Source organism: Acipenser ruthenus, chromosome 31 (assembly GCF_902713425.1).
Source record: "Acipenser ruthenus chromosome 31, fAciRut3.2 maternal haplotype, whole genome shotgun sequence".
Taxonomy (NCBI): domain Eukaryota; kingdom Metazoa; phylum Chordata; class Actinopteri; order Acipenseriformes; family Acipenseridae; genus Acipenser; species Acipenser ruthenus.
Genome location: NC_081219.1, coordinates 11,072,595 through 11,089,250, shown reverse-complemented (window position 1 = coordinate 11,089,250; position 16,656 = coordinate 11,072,595). Strand labels below are relative to the sequence as shown.

Sequence of the window (16,656 nt, the reverse complement as noted above, 5' to 3'; positions counted from 1 at the left end):
CCTGTCCTACCAGAATTTCTCCCATCCTGTACTGTTCCGTACATATCATTTTTTTTTCATTCCCGTCCCATCCTGTCATGTCAAAAAATGTCCTGTCCCATCTCGTCCCGTGATATTTAAGAAATGACATACCTTTCAGGCAGGATATTTTTCGGGTTACTGGTTTTTTTCTTGTGTTTTTCATTCTCATCCTGTACCCAGTTGAATTTTTAAAATGTCATTCACTACTGCCATATTACCTATTACAAGAATAACAAGAACCAGACAAACCTACTTCGTGTTTTATTATGCATAACATGCTGATAACAGGAAAAAACTCCAACTTGAACTCTCAATAAGTTTATTTAATCCAATTATTTGCTGAAGTTGATATAATTATTTATTTTTTTTAATGGTCTTGAAGCAATGGTCTTGATTGGTTCAATTTTATAACATCTCATATTGATTGGTTTAATATTTAATCTAAAGTTGAACAGAAATGTGTTCACAGTACTACATCAAGCTTAAAAGTACAGTACAAAAGTCAAAACTGTACTAAAAGTAATAGAAATCCTAAACAGTTTAGTATAGTACAACATTTTTAACCGAAAATGTCCAGTTTTTATTAACATCCTGCATTGATTTGGCAATTTTTTCATAATTATTTTATAGTATCAAATTCATCTTTTGACTTATTTTTTCCTTTTCACATATGATGTGATCTTCAAAGGCTGACTGCACACCACTGGTGAAAAGTATGCTGGTGTCTCAGCAAAATACCAGTTACAGCTGTTTGCCGGTTAGACAACATCGTCGGGCTGGACACTCAGCATTTATTTTTTTGTTGGTGCTCAGGCATTTTCGCAATGCCTAGGTGCCAAAAAAATTAGAACCAGCTATGCAGTGAAAATTAAAAAAATAATTAAATTTAATAGATGACAGTCCTTGAACAAGCCACTGTGTAGCAGAAGTACATTTGAGAAGAGTTTTAATGTTAGTGGATATTCAGTGATACATTTCTTTTTAAGATCATTTTAAACAGGGAACAGTCCGTCCTGTTTGCGGTTTCACTTCTACTTCTCAAGAATCTTACTAGCTAGCAGGATCCAAACCACAGTTCTAGCAGTTATACACTGTTCTAGTTTCACTGTTTCTGAGCGCTTGAGAACGGGGCTGTTCTTTGTTTGCAGGGACTTCCCTGCGGTCGCTATCTGCAGTGTTTGTACTCAGATCCGAAGTGTCGTGGCCTGTCTCCGATTACTGTGAAGGCTGAGTCGCAGCAGGGCCGCTGGTGCACTTTGGATGCCTTGAATACACAGTGGCCTGCACACACACACGCACACATACTCTCTCGCCTGCACACACACACGCACACATACTCTCTCGCAGTAGTGGAATCTAAATTGGATCTTCAGGTTAGGGGGACACTTCTCGTAATTGATGGTCAGCCTTGTCGCTTATTGATTTAGTGATAATTAATCAGAGACGTTCTGGTAACAGCGTGAAAAGAAGCTAGTGCCAGTGTAAGCATATACTGTAGTACCAGGCCTGTGACTAATACAGAAACTTAGAAACCTTAACTCTTTCTGTATTGTTTTTGTAGTCTATATCTACCCATACAGAGAGACTTCGCAGTCCTCCGTTGAATGCAAAAAATAAATATTGAAGACTAATTGAGAGAGATTTTATTGTATTGTATGTCTTACAGAGATTACCTTGGAGGCTGTTGAACCTTCTATTCAGTGTAATGCTTGTACGCAGTGGATTGTCCATTTTATCCTTAATTGCGCAGCGTTGGTGACAACGTGATGACAGGCCTCTTAATGGTTCTTAATGTTTTAATAGGATTGAACCTTAGATTGCATTGGAAACACAGAACCCTTCTCCCCACTTTCAAGCACTTTGAGGGAAACGACTTTCTGAGTTTGTGATGATTTTGCCAAACATCTGACATGATAGCTACTGAAAGCTTTTCATATAAGCATCAATAGCTGTTAGTGTGCCGTAGCCGAGTCTGCTATCCTCAGCAGTTTTTTAATGAAGAGAGAGAGGAGTCGAGACAAATGGCTTTAGGAAAGAAAAAAAAAGCGTGTGTTGGATTTCTGGGATCTGGAGGGAATACAAATCCGAAGCAGTGCTTCCCTTGAGGACTACACACTTGTTCAGGTTCTCTGCTTAAATAAGCTTATGATACCAGCACTGAAAATAAATTTAAAAAAACAGAGAACAGAGGCTGCTATTTTCATGGTGTATAGCAGGGTCACTGTTTTGATGTACAACTTTGTATTAGTTCTGCAGTTGGGCATCAGGAAACTGTCTGAACACATTACTGCGTCTTTTGATTATAATGCAAATACAGCATTCCAAATTATTTTATAATATGGTCTATTAAGGCTTAATTAAACCAACATGTCCCTGAAACGTTCGTGGCATTGTGGTCTACCACTGTGGTTTCAGGTGTTGCGTTTGAAGAAGCCAGCTTGGGAGGTTCTTTCTTTCCTCATGTTTGGTTGTCCTTTTGTTTCCACAGATTCCCAGCGCTCCCACCTCACCTCGTTCACCATGAAGCTCATGGACAAGTTTCACTCTCCCAAAATCAAACGGACACCATCGAAAAAGGGGAAGCAGCAGCAGCCGGAACCGACGGTGAAAGCAGCTGAAAAACCTGTGAACAAGGTCTGTGACGAAGGGAGAGTTCATTACCAACTTACCTTGTAGTAACGTCCTCCTGTGTATTATAACTAGAACCGCCACGGTTATACTCCTACCTAAATCCGCCGCCAGCAGTCATTATGACGGTTACATTTTAAACAACATCAACATTAAAATAAAAGACAAACTATCAGATACAACTCAAAAGTTTTATTCAAGCACATCATATCAAACATCTGCACAACTGAAACGCTGTATTTAAATGAACAATTAAACATAAAAGGGTTTCTTTTCTAACTTGCCACATATAAAGCACTACTTCAAAAAATGAAAAGCTGTAAAAACGAAAGTAAAATGTTTTCTAGTGCGTGTGTGTCACTCAGTGCAGCACAGAATCCAGATTGAGCTGCTGCAGCCTGCTGCTTTGCAGTTTTCTGATTGAAATGTTTCTGCCGAAGCGCTGTGGCTAGCTTCAAGATCAAATCTTTCCTACTGATACTTTCCCTGGTGCATTCCTTATGTAAAATGAAAGAATTGATGGCTGCCAGGTCCAACAGAGATAACAACAGGCTTGTATATAAAAATAAAATAGAATACTGCAGGTTATATTCAAAATAAAAAGCATGTATTGTAAAAGGCAGTCCTAATGACTGCTCTGGCAGTTCTAGGTAGAGGGGATTATAACTTTATTTTTGCGATCCTGCCTTTCAAACGCCATCAGGGTATTTAATACATGTATTTAGAAAAAGTCAAGAACGAACAACCGCGTATCTTTCACACACACAGAGTAATTTAAATTTTAAAAGTGAAAACCATAAAAATGATTGATTTGGTGGTTCTAGTTTTAAGGAAAAAGGAGATCACCAGTATCTTGTGTATTTCAGCCATCACATTTAATTTAGAAGCACAAAACGAGTTCTATTAAGTAGGGTGTACGGACACTCATTGCCTTTAATCGGCAGGTATTAAATACATCCTTTCATTTATGTGTTGACCTTTAGTTACAGCCTCGGTACAGCAGTAAAAATGTCAGCGTCCCGGATGAGAGGAACATTCGCTTCCAGTCTGCTTTTAAAACGCTCAATGCGGAATTTAATTGCCATTGATTGGTACTCAATTGTAAAGGTGATGGAAGGACAGGGTTCCTTGTTTTGAAATTGGCACATAAATGAATGGATTTATTTAATACCTGCCGATCAGAGGCACCTCTGGGCTCTCTCTTTACTTCTAAAACTCTCCTCTGTTTCACTCCCTTCAGAATGTGAGTCGCTTGGAGGAGCATGAGAAGGAGGTGGTGAGCGCCCTGCGATATTTCAAGACCATCGTGGACAAGATGGTGGCTGACAAGAGGGTTCTGGAGATGCTGCCAGGCTCCGCCAGCAAAGTGCTGGAAGCCATTCTTCCACTGGTTCAGGTGGAGCCGCGCATCCAGCAGAGGTGAGTCGAAACTGGGGAGTCCAAGCTAGACATGATCACAAGGCTCAATGGGGCTCTCCAGGGACAATAGTGACACCGCGTTTTAAAAGTTATTATACAAGACTGTTTTAAACCCATGTGTTAGAATCACACTTTTTATGCTCTGAGAAATTAGAGCCACCGATTTTACAGGTAAAAAGGAGTCAATAAAAGGTCCATTAGTTTATGTAATTGTGTCATCAAAACCTACTGGCAAGAACAAGATGCTTTGATGATTGATTAAACTTCTGTGTATCAGGAGCAACACAAACAAATATCTTAATTGACTTATCAAAGTAACAAACCTACCATTTCCATGGACTGGCCCTCTGGCTGAACCAGCACCCAGAATTTACCACAAGAGGCATTAACGTCAACTATGCATGTTTACGAATTATAAATCATCTTTAGTAAGACAGTTGCTACTATAACAAAACTACATTGATTGGAATGTTTTGAATAGAGTGTTTTGATTGGCTCGGAGGGACTTCAATAAAACATGTAACATGTGCGCTGGAGTGCAGTGAAGCACAGTAAACGAATCAAGGTGCTGGTGTGGAATGTATGGGTATGGGATAAGCATTCTGTTCAATTAGTCAGAGGTCCTTCACAGAAACCCTTGCTGGTCACCACCTGTGAATAAGTGGAGCATGTGCTCCCCAGATCCTCTCAAATGGCGTGTGGAAAACATCATCCACTCCAGCAGTAAACACAGCATGAACTATTAAAGCCAGTGACCCAAGCAGAGCACATTTCTTCAAAATTACGAAAGCACTATCGGACCATATTTATAAACTATTAGCAGCTGTACACTCCTTCCTTCTTTCTTTTTTGTTTCTGCCATTTTATCTGGTATTTTCTTTGCCAGTTTGGCTAAAGTTCAGAATTTTGTAACTGCTGTTTTTATTAATACCAGACTGCTGTATTGGCCAGCAGGCACACTCCACTTCTTCGTGTGGTCTTATGACTGCTTGGTATTTGCCTGCTACCTAGAAATTAGAAATAACATTTATATTTGCATAGACACTTATTTCTGTAGGTGGGAGCACCATGTCATTCTATGAACCTCAAATGCATTATTTGAATGTGGTAAATGGCGTTTTGAATGCATTTGTTTAAAGTCTGATTGCCACAATATCTGTCTACTTAGGTCTCTCTTTGTCTTAGTACTGCATTATTATTATTATTATTATTATTATTTATTTCTTAGCAGACATCCTTATCCAGGGCGACTTACAATTCTTACAAGATATCACATTATACATTATACAGATATAATTATTTTTTACATACAATTACCCATTTATACAGTTGGGTTTTTACTGGAGCAATCTAGGTAAAGTACCTTGCTCAAGGGTACAACAGCAGTGTCCCCCACCTGGGATTGAACCCACGAGCCTCCGGTCAAGAGTCCAGAGCCCTAACCACTACTCCACACTCTCTGACTGTTTGTCACACATTTCCACCCATTTCTGCATGTCTCAACATCTTGGTTTTTACACTGTGGGTAAGATCATTCTGCTGAATGATTTTAATGAAATAATAATTAATTAATTGCATAAGTCCTATCTGTTGTGCATTTCCAGTTCCCATATAGGTCTTACATGTGCAGTTTTGAAATACACAATGCACATATTGAAATGTAACTGTGCTGGCCCTGTGGGCACAAAGTGAATAAACTAAAAACTAAACTGCTATCATAAACATTCCTCAGTGCAGTAACAGGAGATCCATGAACTGTATATTTTGCATTGCAATCGTTGAATCGTCATAGTATTTGGCAGTCTGCATCGAACCTTGGGACCACAGTCATTTTGAAGATATGCTGGAGTGTGGATAAGGGGGAATGCTGCAGGTTCAGACAGGAAAATGCTTTATTTTCATCCCTGCAGGCACAGTGTCATACAACGCTCACACATTCAGTGCTGATGCTTTCTTGTGCCCTATCGATGGGGGCTGTGTGTGTATGAATTGTGTTGGTGGTTAGAGCATTGTGTGGGATCTCATGTCATCCTCTTTTAAAGTATTAGTGTTATTTATATCCCTCAAGAGGTTCCTTCTTAATTACAGTAAAGCCTGGCTTCTAAGGCTAGTCCAAGGGAGCAACAAAACATGGCCTGAATAGGGGATAGCTGGGAATGCCTTCATATTTAAAGGGGCTTTGCATTGCTGTCAATAGCAGGATACTGGGACTGTGGGGTGTTGGGGGTGTTGGGGGTGGGGGGGGGGAGGAGTGAATTGGTCTTACTGAGGGGGCCTTAGCAAGCTATAGAGTTCTCAAAGGATTTTTCTGACACAGTACTAATTAAGAAGTAGTACATTTATTGTTAAATTGAGCAAGTTAAAGAAAGTATTTGATTTTATTGAGAGGTTTAATTACAGCGTATTCGCCTGTTTTATTTAGCTTCTATACATTCCTATTTATGTATTAATTTTTATGTATGTATTTTTAATGTGGTGTTTTGGTTGTATTATTATTATTATTATTTTTATTATTATTATTATTATTATTATTATTATTATTTATTTATTTATTTTTTTAATTTATTTAAGCAGGGTGACTGGCGGGAGTGCTGAACATATAAAACCCTTCAGGCAAGACTATCTTTTTTATAAAAACAGCAGGGGGAGTGGGGGAGCATGGTAAATCAGAGTTGAATGCATGGAAATTTCCCCTTTGGTTTTGGAACAGGCATGCAATTGTTAGGTTCAAGTTGAGAGTTCACTACACATGTTTTCCCACAGTGGAGACCGGGAGGGCTTCACTTTATGTTTCTACAGTGCAAACCCAGCTTGTTGAGATGAAACCTGGGTTCTAATCTGGCCTGTGCCTCTCTCCTCAGCTCTGCGGTCTCATCGTGTCACAATCGGGTCTACCAGAGCCTGGCCAATCTGATTCGCTGGTCTGATCAGGTGATGCTGGAGGGCGTGAACCTAGATGACAAGGAAACGGTACTCACTGTTACCGTGGTGATAAAGGCAGTGCTGGATGGAGTGAAGGTGGGTTCAGGAAGGGGTCCTCTCCAGAAATGGTGCCTTTCACGGGTTTTACAAATGAAAATAAAATTTGAAATACATTGGAATCCTGTTGGCTGAATAGTGTTTAATTATTTTCCCATAAATGTTCCATCCTGTTAATAAAGGAACAAGAATATGGAAAGATTTCCTATATCGAAAAATTTATTGCCAGTGCTGTGCTGTACTGTACTGTTGTGCTTGAGAACTAAAAATAAGGATTCCCTTCCCTTCTGGTTTTTGACATCTTTAGACATTGTCCCTCTGCTTCAGGAAGAGGAAGGGGTGAACCTGTTGGTTTCCTTGCAAACTGCTAGCTTTGAGACCGCTAGTAATGGGTATTTCCTTGTGTGCATTGGGGAGGTATTCGCTGGCGTCAAGGAAGCTCACGCTGTTTGTGTCTTTGCTGCAGGAGCTTGTGAAACTGACGATCGAGAAACAGGAGCACCCGTCCCCAGCCTCCCCAGCGTCCCCAGTCAAACAGATTTCACCAGCCTGCAAATCTGAGATGTGAGTGGGCAGTGCAGTAACTTGAGAACGGGGCTTGGGAGCCAGTTACAAGGCCTGAGATACACTGCAGCAGTGTAGAGCATACACAGGCTTGTGAAAAAAATATATACGTATTTTTGTATTTGATAACTGGTAACCAATCTATACAATGGAAGAGACCCACTGAAACTGGTCTATAGTTACATTCATTGTGTCGTTTTCAGTATGGTAACTGTTCACAAATACACTGAAAAAAGCAGAGTAATGTATTCATGAGGCTCCATATAGGGCCCCAGGACGATTTATCAATCAGTGTTTAAATGAAATTTGCAGAAGCCATGGAAATCAGTAATCAAGTAATGGATGCATTGGTGCATCTCTTATTAGTTGGTCTAATTCTATAATTTTGTAAAATATTTATAAATTACACTTGGTGTTGTCGGGTGTTAATTTCAGGACGTCTCTAAACGTGAAAAAAAGAAAGCCTAACTCAATCTTAATGTTTTCAAATATCGCAGCACTACAGAGCTTCCTTTGACGGAGAGAGAAAAGGAGATTTTGCACAAAACCACGCCCATGACGCGGTCACTGGAGATCCTTCCGGACGCCGCTGAGGAGGACGTGGCTCCACCCAAACCGCCCCTGCCCGGGATTAAAGTCAACGAGCACAGGTCAGTAGGGCTGCGCAAATGAACGGATTATCAGATTCGGGTCATTCTAGCTTGAGTGGAGCCACATTCTGGGGCGGTTTTACTCTATTTGTGATTGTGTAAATTTTGCCAGCAAAGGAAGTGGCGGATGACCTTTTCAAAATAAAGCAATCCAAGCATGTTTCAAGTAAAAAAATAAAAGGGTAAAGTGATCGCCGCTGGTCCCCTTGAGTGGATTTATATTTCTATGAGTGATTGATTTATTTCAGCTGTTGATTTATTACTAGCAGCTTGGTAAATAAGTTAGAATTGGGGTATAATATCTGAATTTGTTTTACTACTCATACTGTGATCAGTGATGATCATGATCAATCTTCAGCTAATTATCTCTAACCAAAAATATCTTCGTGTCTCAGTGGCCTGAAAACTTGAAAGACCTGATTGTCTAAAGTCAGATAAAATTATATATATATCTATATCTACCTGAGAAATATGCTATAAACTTGCAGGAAGGAAGAGGCTAATTACTAAGCAATGCGCTGTGCTATAAATAATAGATGCATTTCAAATGAAGCGCTGGCTTGAAGGCAGAGCGGGTGAGAGAGAGCTTCCTCTTGATATTGTCGGTCGCAGCTTTAATGTGCATGCTGAGGATGTGTAGGGCTCGATCACAGAAAGTGATATGTGGTCTGGTCAAAGACTGACTTGTTGACATGTAAAAATGAGTACAGGTAGCTAAAGGTCTTTTTTTTATATACAGTTATTCACGTGATGTATACTTTTTTATTTTATTATATTTCGTTAAAGCTATAAACTGTCTCATTGAAAAGAAGAACATTGAGTGAGAGAGAAAGAATGTTAGGAGTTAAAAATAGTTAATAAAAAATATAGTGAGTCAATGAGTAGTCCCCACAGATATAGGAATACAAACATGTGTCTGTGCAATGTGCAGTGCCTCCCCCACTGTCTTCAATTTGCAGCCTCCTTATTTTCATGAAAACATGTTGTTGTTGTTGATGCAAAGTGAAGAATGTGTAGCTGCAGCAGTTGATAGTGATGGAATTCAGCTAACCACAGTACATTCCTGGTGTGTTGCCACAACTTTGTGTATGGGAACCCTGGATATAATATAATGAAGATCCCTTCAGAACATCTCAGTCTTTGTGTTTTTTTTTTTTTTTTAATATTTTTTTTTACAATCATTAACTTTTCAGCTTAAAGTATGTAATCCGCATTGTTAAGCATTTGGGAATGTTATACAGTTGGAATAAGCATTAGCATAGCTTCTGCAAATGAAGTTTAAACTGTGGAAAAAAAAGGTTTTTGGAGCCTACAGACCACCCACAGTAAATATATAACCCCGCAAAATGTTTAAAACATCTTCTAAAAGATTTTTATTCACAGCAGTTTTTTATTTTACCCTCCCCCCCCCCCCCCCCCCCAGCCCTCCAGCTTTGCCGCCCAAAAAGAGACAGTCAGCCCCCTCACCTACTCGTGTTGCCGTTGTTGCACCTATGAGTAGGACAACCAGTGGCTCCAGTTTACCCATTGGCATCAGCAAACAGGTAGGTCAGATTTTGTCGTCTTTTGTAGTTCTTCATATTAAACTCACTGGGGTTTTAAATGTGCGACCTATGTAGAAGCATGTAAGAAATAAGCTAAAAGTAAGTTAACAATTCTTTGGATTCAAAAAGCATTCAATCAGGATTGCTTTCAGCTTTGGATTCAAACTGGATGTCCAGAGGATTCTTTTTGCAATGCAAGGGAAGTGAAAAGCTTGCATGAGCGTAAATGTTTATCATACAAAACTTAGTATGTTATATTCAAAGCATAATACAATAAATTTCCATTTAACGCAATGAATCTAAAAATGAAGGAACTTTCAACTGACTATTGGGTAGTGTGGGATACGTATATCCTTTTAATGTGATCAAAATGGATCTACTTTTGAAATAGTAAAAATAATATGGTTTCCATGCTTTCTTTATTGATTGAGTGTAATTGTGTGAGGGTACTGCTGTCTTCCCGGCCCCCTTTTATAACAGATTGAAAGGGTTCTCCTCCGGGTTGAGTATGAAAGTGTATTCCTTGTTGTTTCAGGAGTATGACCAGGACTGTCTCCAGCGACGGCTCTCTAGTGGCAGTCGCTCTTACGGAGGTGAGTCTCCGCGCCTCTCCCCCTGCAACAGCATCGGGAAGCTGAGCAAGTCTGACGAGCAGCTCTCCTCCCTGCAACACGACAGCGGGCAGTGCTCCCGCAACACCAGCTGTGAGACGCTTGGTAAGAACAGCTACACGAATCAAGCGAACGCCATGAGGGCACAACTTAACGTTGCTTAGCAACACCATTCAAGTAATTCAGTTTGATAACTTCAACCAAAATAACTACGCTGCTTTAGAAAAAAAAGTCTAAAGCTTTCTTGATATCCCTAAAATGTTAGTGTAAAAGACTATGCCTACTGTATTATGATTATACACCATTAAAGATCTTTGTGCTTGTTCAAAGTTTTGCATCACCCTATAGAATGAACTAATTTTGCTTCATAAAGTTGAATTAAACCTGCTGAATAATGTTAATTAACATATTGATAATTCATACCGCTTTGTATTTTTTCCACATAACAAAAAACTGACAAATTAAAAAATGTGACATTTCGAAATCTAACATGATGTACAGTACTACAATTATGGCTTCCGGTAGACTTTTACGATATCATTTTGTACTTTCTTTGATTACATGATGTTAAATAAAATATCTTAAATTATGTTCATATAGTTTTTTTTTTTTAAATTAGGTATCAGTCCTAAAATTCTAGGTGATGCAAAACTTTTATCCATAGCTGTATCTTCTGTAACAGTAGCTGCAGTGTCATACATACTTTTGGTGTACTCTTTGTGGTTAAAAACTCCTTGTCTAACCCTGTCTAGCAGCTAAATCCCCCTCTCTGACTCATGATGGTATCTGATTGTTTGATGCCACTGCTGCCAAGCTATAACTTTACAAACCGGTGAGCCGGATGAGTCTGGTTTCTGAAGTACAGTACAGTGCACAGAATGTCCAATAGTTATCTCATTGTAGTATAAAACTAAGCATGATTGTGGGACACTGTAGCTTTAAAAGGCTGCAGACAGACCAGATAATGAAATCTAACCTTTAATAAAGCAACCAAGGTTTAGCCAAAAAGCACAGCGCTTACAGTATATAGAGAAAGGGGCTTTTGATGCCAGAACTGCAATTTCATTCAAGGCTCAGACACCATTCAGGAAACCAGAAAGACAGAATACATCAAGCATTACTTTAATAACAAATAACTACCGGGGACGGGGTCTGTAAATGGTGTAGCTGTAATGTAAACATTATGTATAACCGTAACCTGTCATTTAAGTCTTTAATGCGTTCCTTTCTTTACTGCTAAATATTTTTTCAGGCTATTAAGTTACAGCGAAAAAACTGTGCCTGACCAATTTTGTGTTGGGATCTTATTTGAAGGTGATCTCATTTATAAGCGTAGCCAAAAAAAAAAAAAAAAAAAAAAGGGCAATTTAAAAAGCATACAGTGGCCAGCAAAGTCGAGCAGTCTTGCAAACATCAAGTTTCAACAGAAATATTTTGTCGGGGGTATACACGGCTCTGTAAACCAGAATATTGTGGGGCTACTCTTGTTTATGCAGGGGGGGGTCAATTCCTGTTTTTCAATTCTAATTCCTTTTTTAAAATCAATTTCCAATTCCTTTTTAATCAAGTTGTCTGAATGAATCTATTAAAGGTTTCCATTTTAAAAAAAAAATATAATTTCACTTCCCCTACCTCTTGTTAAAGGCGTTCCTATAGTTTAACATTGTCATAAAATACTTCAGCTTTTTTTTTTTTTTTAATAAGATTTTATTGATGATGGGAATTTCCAGCGTTTTAAAATGAATGGTTTCGCCACCATACTGTTGCTGTGAATAGTAATGAGGTGCTGGTTTGAAAATGGAGTCTCAGTGCCTTACCATTGCCCTAAATAGATAGAAAATTAGTGCTGTGCACTTTTTCCTAACTGTGTGAATTTCATGGATTTCTCTTTATCAGAAGAGCTCTGCTCCAGAGATTTTGCACTCTGTGTTGTTGACCGGGCTGCTTGAGTGATATCTACTTTCGGTGTTTTCCGAGAATCACTTATTATTCTGATGGAATCTTGTAAAGATGTTTTTAGTGCAACCAAATGGGTGCTTTCCAGATCGAGCATAATTCACCTTTTGAAAGAGGAGTATAGGAAAGCTGATCAGGGGGAGCGGAAGAGAGATCACTTTACAGCCACCCTATAGACTGAACAGTGCAGATTTGGTAGGAAACCCACGAAAATCAAATGTCTAGTGGAGTAAGGTACTGTACTCCTAATAATAATTATTTGTTGTTCCCTTGCAGATAATACTGAAAACTATGACCCGGATTACGATTTCCTGCATCAGGACCTCTCGAACGCTGACCAGGTGCCCCACACGGTCCCCAGCGGAGTGCTGAGCCCCCTGCCTGAGTCTCACAGCGAGTCCCCATCCCACTTCCCAGGGCAGCCCTTCAGAATCGCCTCTCCACAGCCCCTGGAATACTGCCGCTCCCTGGGATCGGGGGCTTCACCGCAGCCAACCCCTGTCGAGATCCCCCCAGCCCTGCCCCAGAAGAAACGGCGCAGCGCAGCCTCCTTGCAGTCCGAGGGCTTGGGTTCGAGGGTCTCCTACGAGCGCCACCCCTCGCAGTACGACAACATCTCCGAGGACGACCTGCCAGTGCCCCCCTTCCCCGTGTTTGCAGCCGTCTCTCCGCTCCCCCAGGGCATCGCCACCATCTTCTCTGCTGACTTCAACACCTCAGTGACGGATGACATTCCCGAGAGCCCCCCTCCCCTTCCAGAGAAGAAGAGCAAACACAGTAAGTGTGAACTGAGACTGGGCTGTTCATCACTTTGAGTCAATATGTTCTCCAGTATTAAAAGTGATTTACTCATTTTACAGTTCAGGTAAAGATCAGTGGTTGCAAGAGCCCAGCTGTCTTCTAAAGCCAGCAGATTCAGTCATAAGTTTAAACCTTGTAGAGGAGATGGCTTTCTCTATCTGCAACATGTTTTACCTGTATTGTATCCTATACAAATCATAGATACATTTCATGAAACGTTCCAAGGTGGGCATTGTGATAAGGCTATGAAAAGGAGAGTAGGAGATGCACATCAAACACATTATGACTTGAATGGTGGGTTGTTTATTTTGTTAGTTAATATAGAAATATGCTACTAAAGAGTAATGTGAAAGCCAAGCACCATGGCAAGTTGTCTCGTAGCCTTGCCTTTTCATGGTGTTTCTTTTTAATTCCCCATGTATGGTTATAGTGTTATTCTGATACCTCCTCGGGGCTTATTCAGTGCCAAAGCCTACAGATCTAGTTGCATGAAAGGACATTTGGATAATTCATTAGAAGGAGCGCCATTGACTGAATCTTGAAGTCTGTAACCAGACCACTCATAAGAATGGCTTTAGATCCAGATTCAGGAACACTGATGAAACATTTGTCCGCTTGATCATGTAGGAATGCTAACTTTTGGTGGGCCAATTGTACCGTTAGGCATTTCCTCAAGAGTATGACCTATAAGGTAAACTGGAAAACATCTCCCTGAGAGAGGGAGAGAAGGCCCATACCAGCTTCTTGTATAATCTACTGTACATGTATGCAGAGCTAGCCAGGAGTCAGTAGTTATAACCTCCCATCCTGAAAGAGGCCTGTAAGTGCTGGCCACTCTGCCATTGAGCAGCTATCTGTAAATAAATCCCCCGGGTTTACTCCAGATCCGGAGCTGTTTATTAACTCTAACTTCGGGGGCGGAGGCCGATCACAGAGGGAAATGGTAATATCTGTGGAATGAGGTCATGCAGAAGAATGCCTTTGTTAGTGAAATGGGAAATCTCTTTGTGAGGCTCCCCCAGCAATGCAGGAAATCAGCCCTAGAGCATGCAGGGTAGCTTTAAGGGGCTGATGTCATTTCCTGTTGGCTTATTGAGTTTCTGATGTATGAGAAGAGCTGTGATACGGGAGAGAGATGAGACAATGCAGGGAAGGGGCAGTTGGGAGGACCGCAACACTAAAGAGGAAGAATGCTCATGGTGGTTTTTATATGGAATTAGCTTGTTTGTTGCTATTGAAAAGAAATTGGCCTGGAGAAGAGGAATTGTTGCAGTGTGACTGTACAAAGCAAATCATATTTTTGTATGGAGTGTCTCTTTTTGCAAAATATTTCATAGGCACAAGCATACATGCACACATATACTATGTACACCCACATAGTCCTTATAAATGCATGTAGGAGTTTGTGTTTCATATGGTACAGACACATAGGTTAGTAAGAGATTTAGTTAGCTGACGAAAAAGTACGATATAGCTGTACAGTTTCTGATACCGTTTGAAAGAAATAGGTTGAATAAAAAGAAAAATCTGCTTCCTTGCCACCAAGAGGGTACTATAAAGTACTGCCGTGAAAGGAAAGCACCAGTGAGCCAGTGTTGCAAGTTGCAGTCTTTTTTTCCTTCCGAGATATTGTGAAATGTTGGGTATAGCTTCCAGTTGCCCTGTTACCATATATATATAAAAATAAATAAATCTACATATATGTATATGATTTCCATTACACGAGAGTAGATGTTAAAACTTCATGCTGATTTGAACTCGGCTCTCGCCAAGATAAGCACCAACTAAGACGTAGCTTTACAGTAAACTAATGTGATCCATATGCGTCTCCATCCATTTACATTTCCTTCCATATGATGATGTAGATATCCTTCTGTCTGGTGTTAATGGCTGAAGTGTAATGCTGGCTGCAGGGATCAGCTTATTTTGCCTCCCTGGCGCATCAGATATATAATCTATATTTAATATAGCCTACGTTTTATAGTCCTCACTCTGTAGAATGCCTGCTTGCAGTATATTTCCCTGTATCTGTATACTGTGTCCCTTGAGCTCTCATTATAAACAGTATTAGCTTTCTATTTCCTGCCCTTCACTAACCCTGCTGGTTTGTTCCCCCTGGCAGTCCAGCAGTACATGCAGTTTCTGGAGGATTACTCTGAGCCGCAGCCCTCCGTGTTCTACCAGACACCGCAGAGCGAGAGCATCTACGAGCAGCGGAACAAGCGCTTCCAGGAGGCGTACGGCTTCAACGACTCCTTCAGCAGCACAGACTCTGTGCACGAGCTGCTGCCCCCGCCCAGACTACCGCCCAAGCAGAGGCAGCTGGTGAGTGCCATGCTGTACCCACCTCCACCTCTCTCCCACACATACGACGAGAGACACACACACGCACGCACGCTGAGAGAGACACACGCACACATTTGTTAAAAGCGTTTATGTGGTCGTCCATATAGTGTAATGTTTATTTTCTAAACTCTAGAGGGGCATGGCTATCGCCACAGCAATGAAAATTGGCGCTGAAGTAAATACTTCTGCATTGAAAGCTTTATGTTAAAAAATGGTTAAGTTTTAAATATTTATTAAAACATGACATGGCCTACGTCCTCAAGGAAGGTTTTGTCTGGTTTCCGTACCTCCTGGGGACTTTTTTGACCCCCTAAGCACTGTGAACATGCCCACAGGCATGCACACACAGGATAAAGCAGCCCTCCTCAGTGACGTATCAGTCATGTGCCACACAATATTTTTTGAACCGCAGTATTTCTTTGTTGTTTGTCTGCCTGTATATTCTTGAAAACAAGATTCGATGCCACTGAAAGCCAGATAAGTTGGTCAAATGAAATAATTAAATCTCAAGAGACATTGCAGGAAAACAATTTTAAATTCAGGTGAAAAGTCAGAACCTTACAGTTTATCTTTCTGTCTCAAGGTTATTATCAACTGTGCCAGTAATCAGGGCCATTCAGGAAGGCATTCTGTCAGCAATCTCAAACCGACCTTTCAACTCACTTACATTGAAATTGAGAACCTTACCCGCGGTTTTTGTTTAACTGAAAGAAACTGTTTTTATGAATGGACAAGTTGCGTCGTTCACTTGTGTGGCTTCCTTTCAATGAGATGCTCTTGGTATGCATTCTGAAACAATCAGTCAAAATAGCTTGTGTGGGCAGGACAAACCTCAAGAACAGCTTCATCTGGCAGCCTGTGTTATTAATTGTGGCTCATATGACCAAAATGGTACCCTGGGAATATTAAACATTGACTGCTTATCAACCTTTTTTTTTTTTTTTTTTTTTAATTAACGAGACATTTTCTATTTATTACTTCTTAGCCATACAAGTATCATCAATACTGCAGCTGCCAGGGATGCCGGGAGAGAATTTTGTATCGATAAAGTAGAATTGTATCATTCCTTAGGATTTGGATTAATATGCTCTACCAGCCAGGGCAGGTTTCCCATCCCCTGATTTCAAACTAGCTGCA

The 16,656-nt window shown here is 40.3% G+C and overlaps 1 protein-coding gene across 11 annotated transcripts in view; it reads left to right on the top strand.

Moving 5' to 3' along the window:
* The window catches only part of LOC117396940 (rap guanine nucleotide exchange factor 1-like), a 70,380-nt gene that overhangs the window by 28,744 nt on the left and 24,980 nt on the right, over positions 1 to 16,656 (top strand). For 6 of the 11 annotated variants that reach the window (XM_059005548.1, XM_059005552.1, XM_059005551.1 and 3 more), the window contains exons 2-11: positions 2,510 to 2,655; positions 3,890 to 4,068; positions 6,640 to 6,681; positions 6,930 to 7,086; positions 7,514 to 7,611; positions 8,109 to 8,261; positions 9,685 to 9,805; positions 10,341 to 10,521; positions 12,649 to 13,149; positions 15,296 to 15,498. In XM_059005548.1, the coding sequence (XP_058861531.1) occupies positions 2,510 to 2,655; positions 3,890 to 4,068; positions 6,640 to 6,681; positions 6,930 to 7,086; positions 7,514 to 7,611; positions 8,109 to 8,261; positions 9,685 to 9,805; positions 10,341 to 10,521; positions 12,649 to 13,149; positions 15,296 to 15,498 (1,781 nt within the window). The remainder of the gene's footprint in view (positions 1 to 2,509; positions 2,656 to 3,889; positions 4,069 to 6,639; positions 6,682 to 6,929; positions 7,087 to 7,513; positions 7,612 to 8,108; positions 8,262 to 9,684; positions 9,806 to 10,340; positions 10,522 to 12,648; positions 13,150 to 15,295; positions 15,499 to 16,656) is intronic. The other 5 variants (XM_059005549.1, XM_059005550.1, XM_059005554.1 and 2 more) reach the window with 2 other exon arrangements.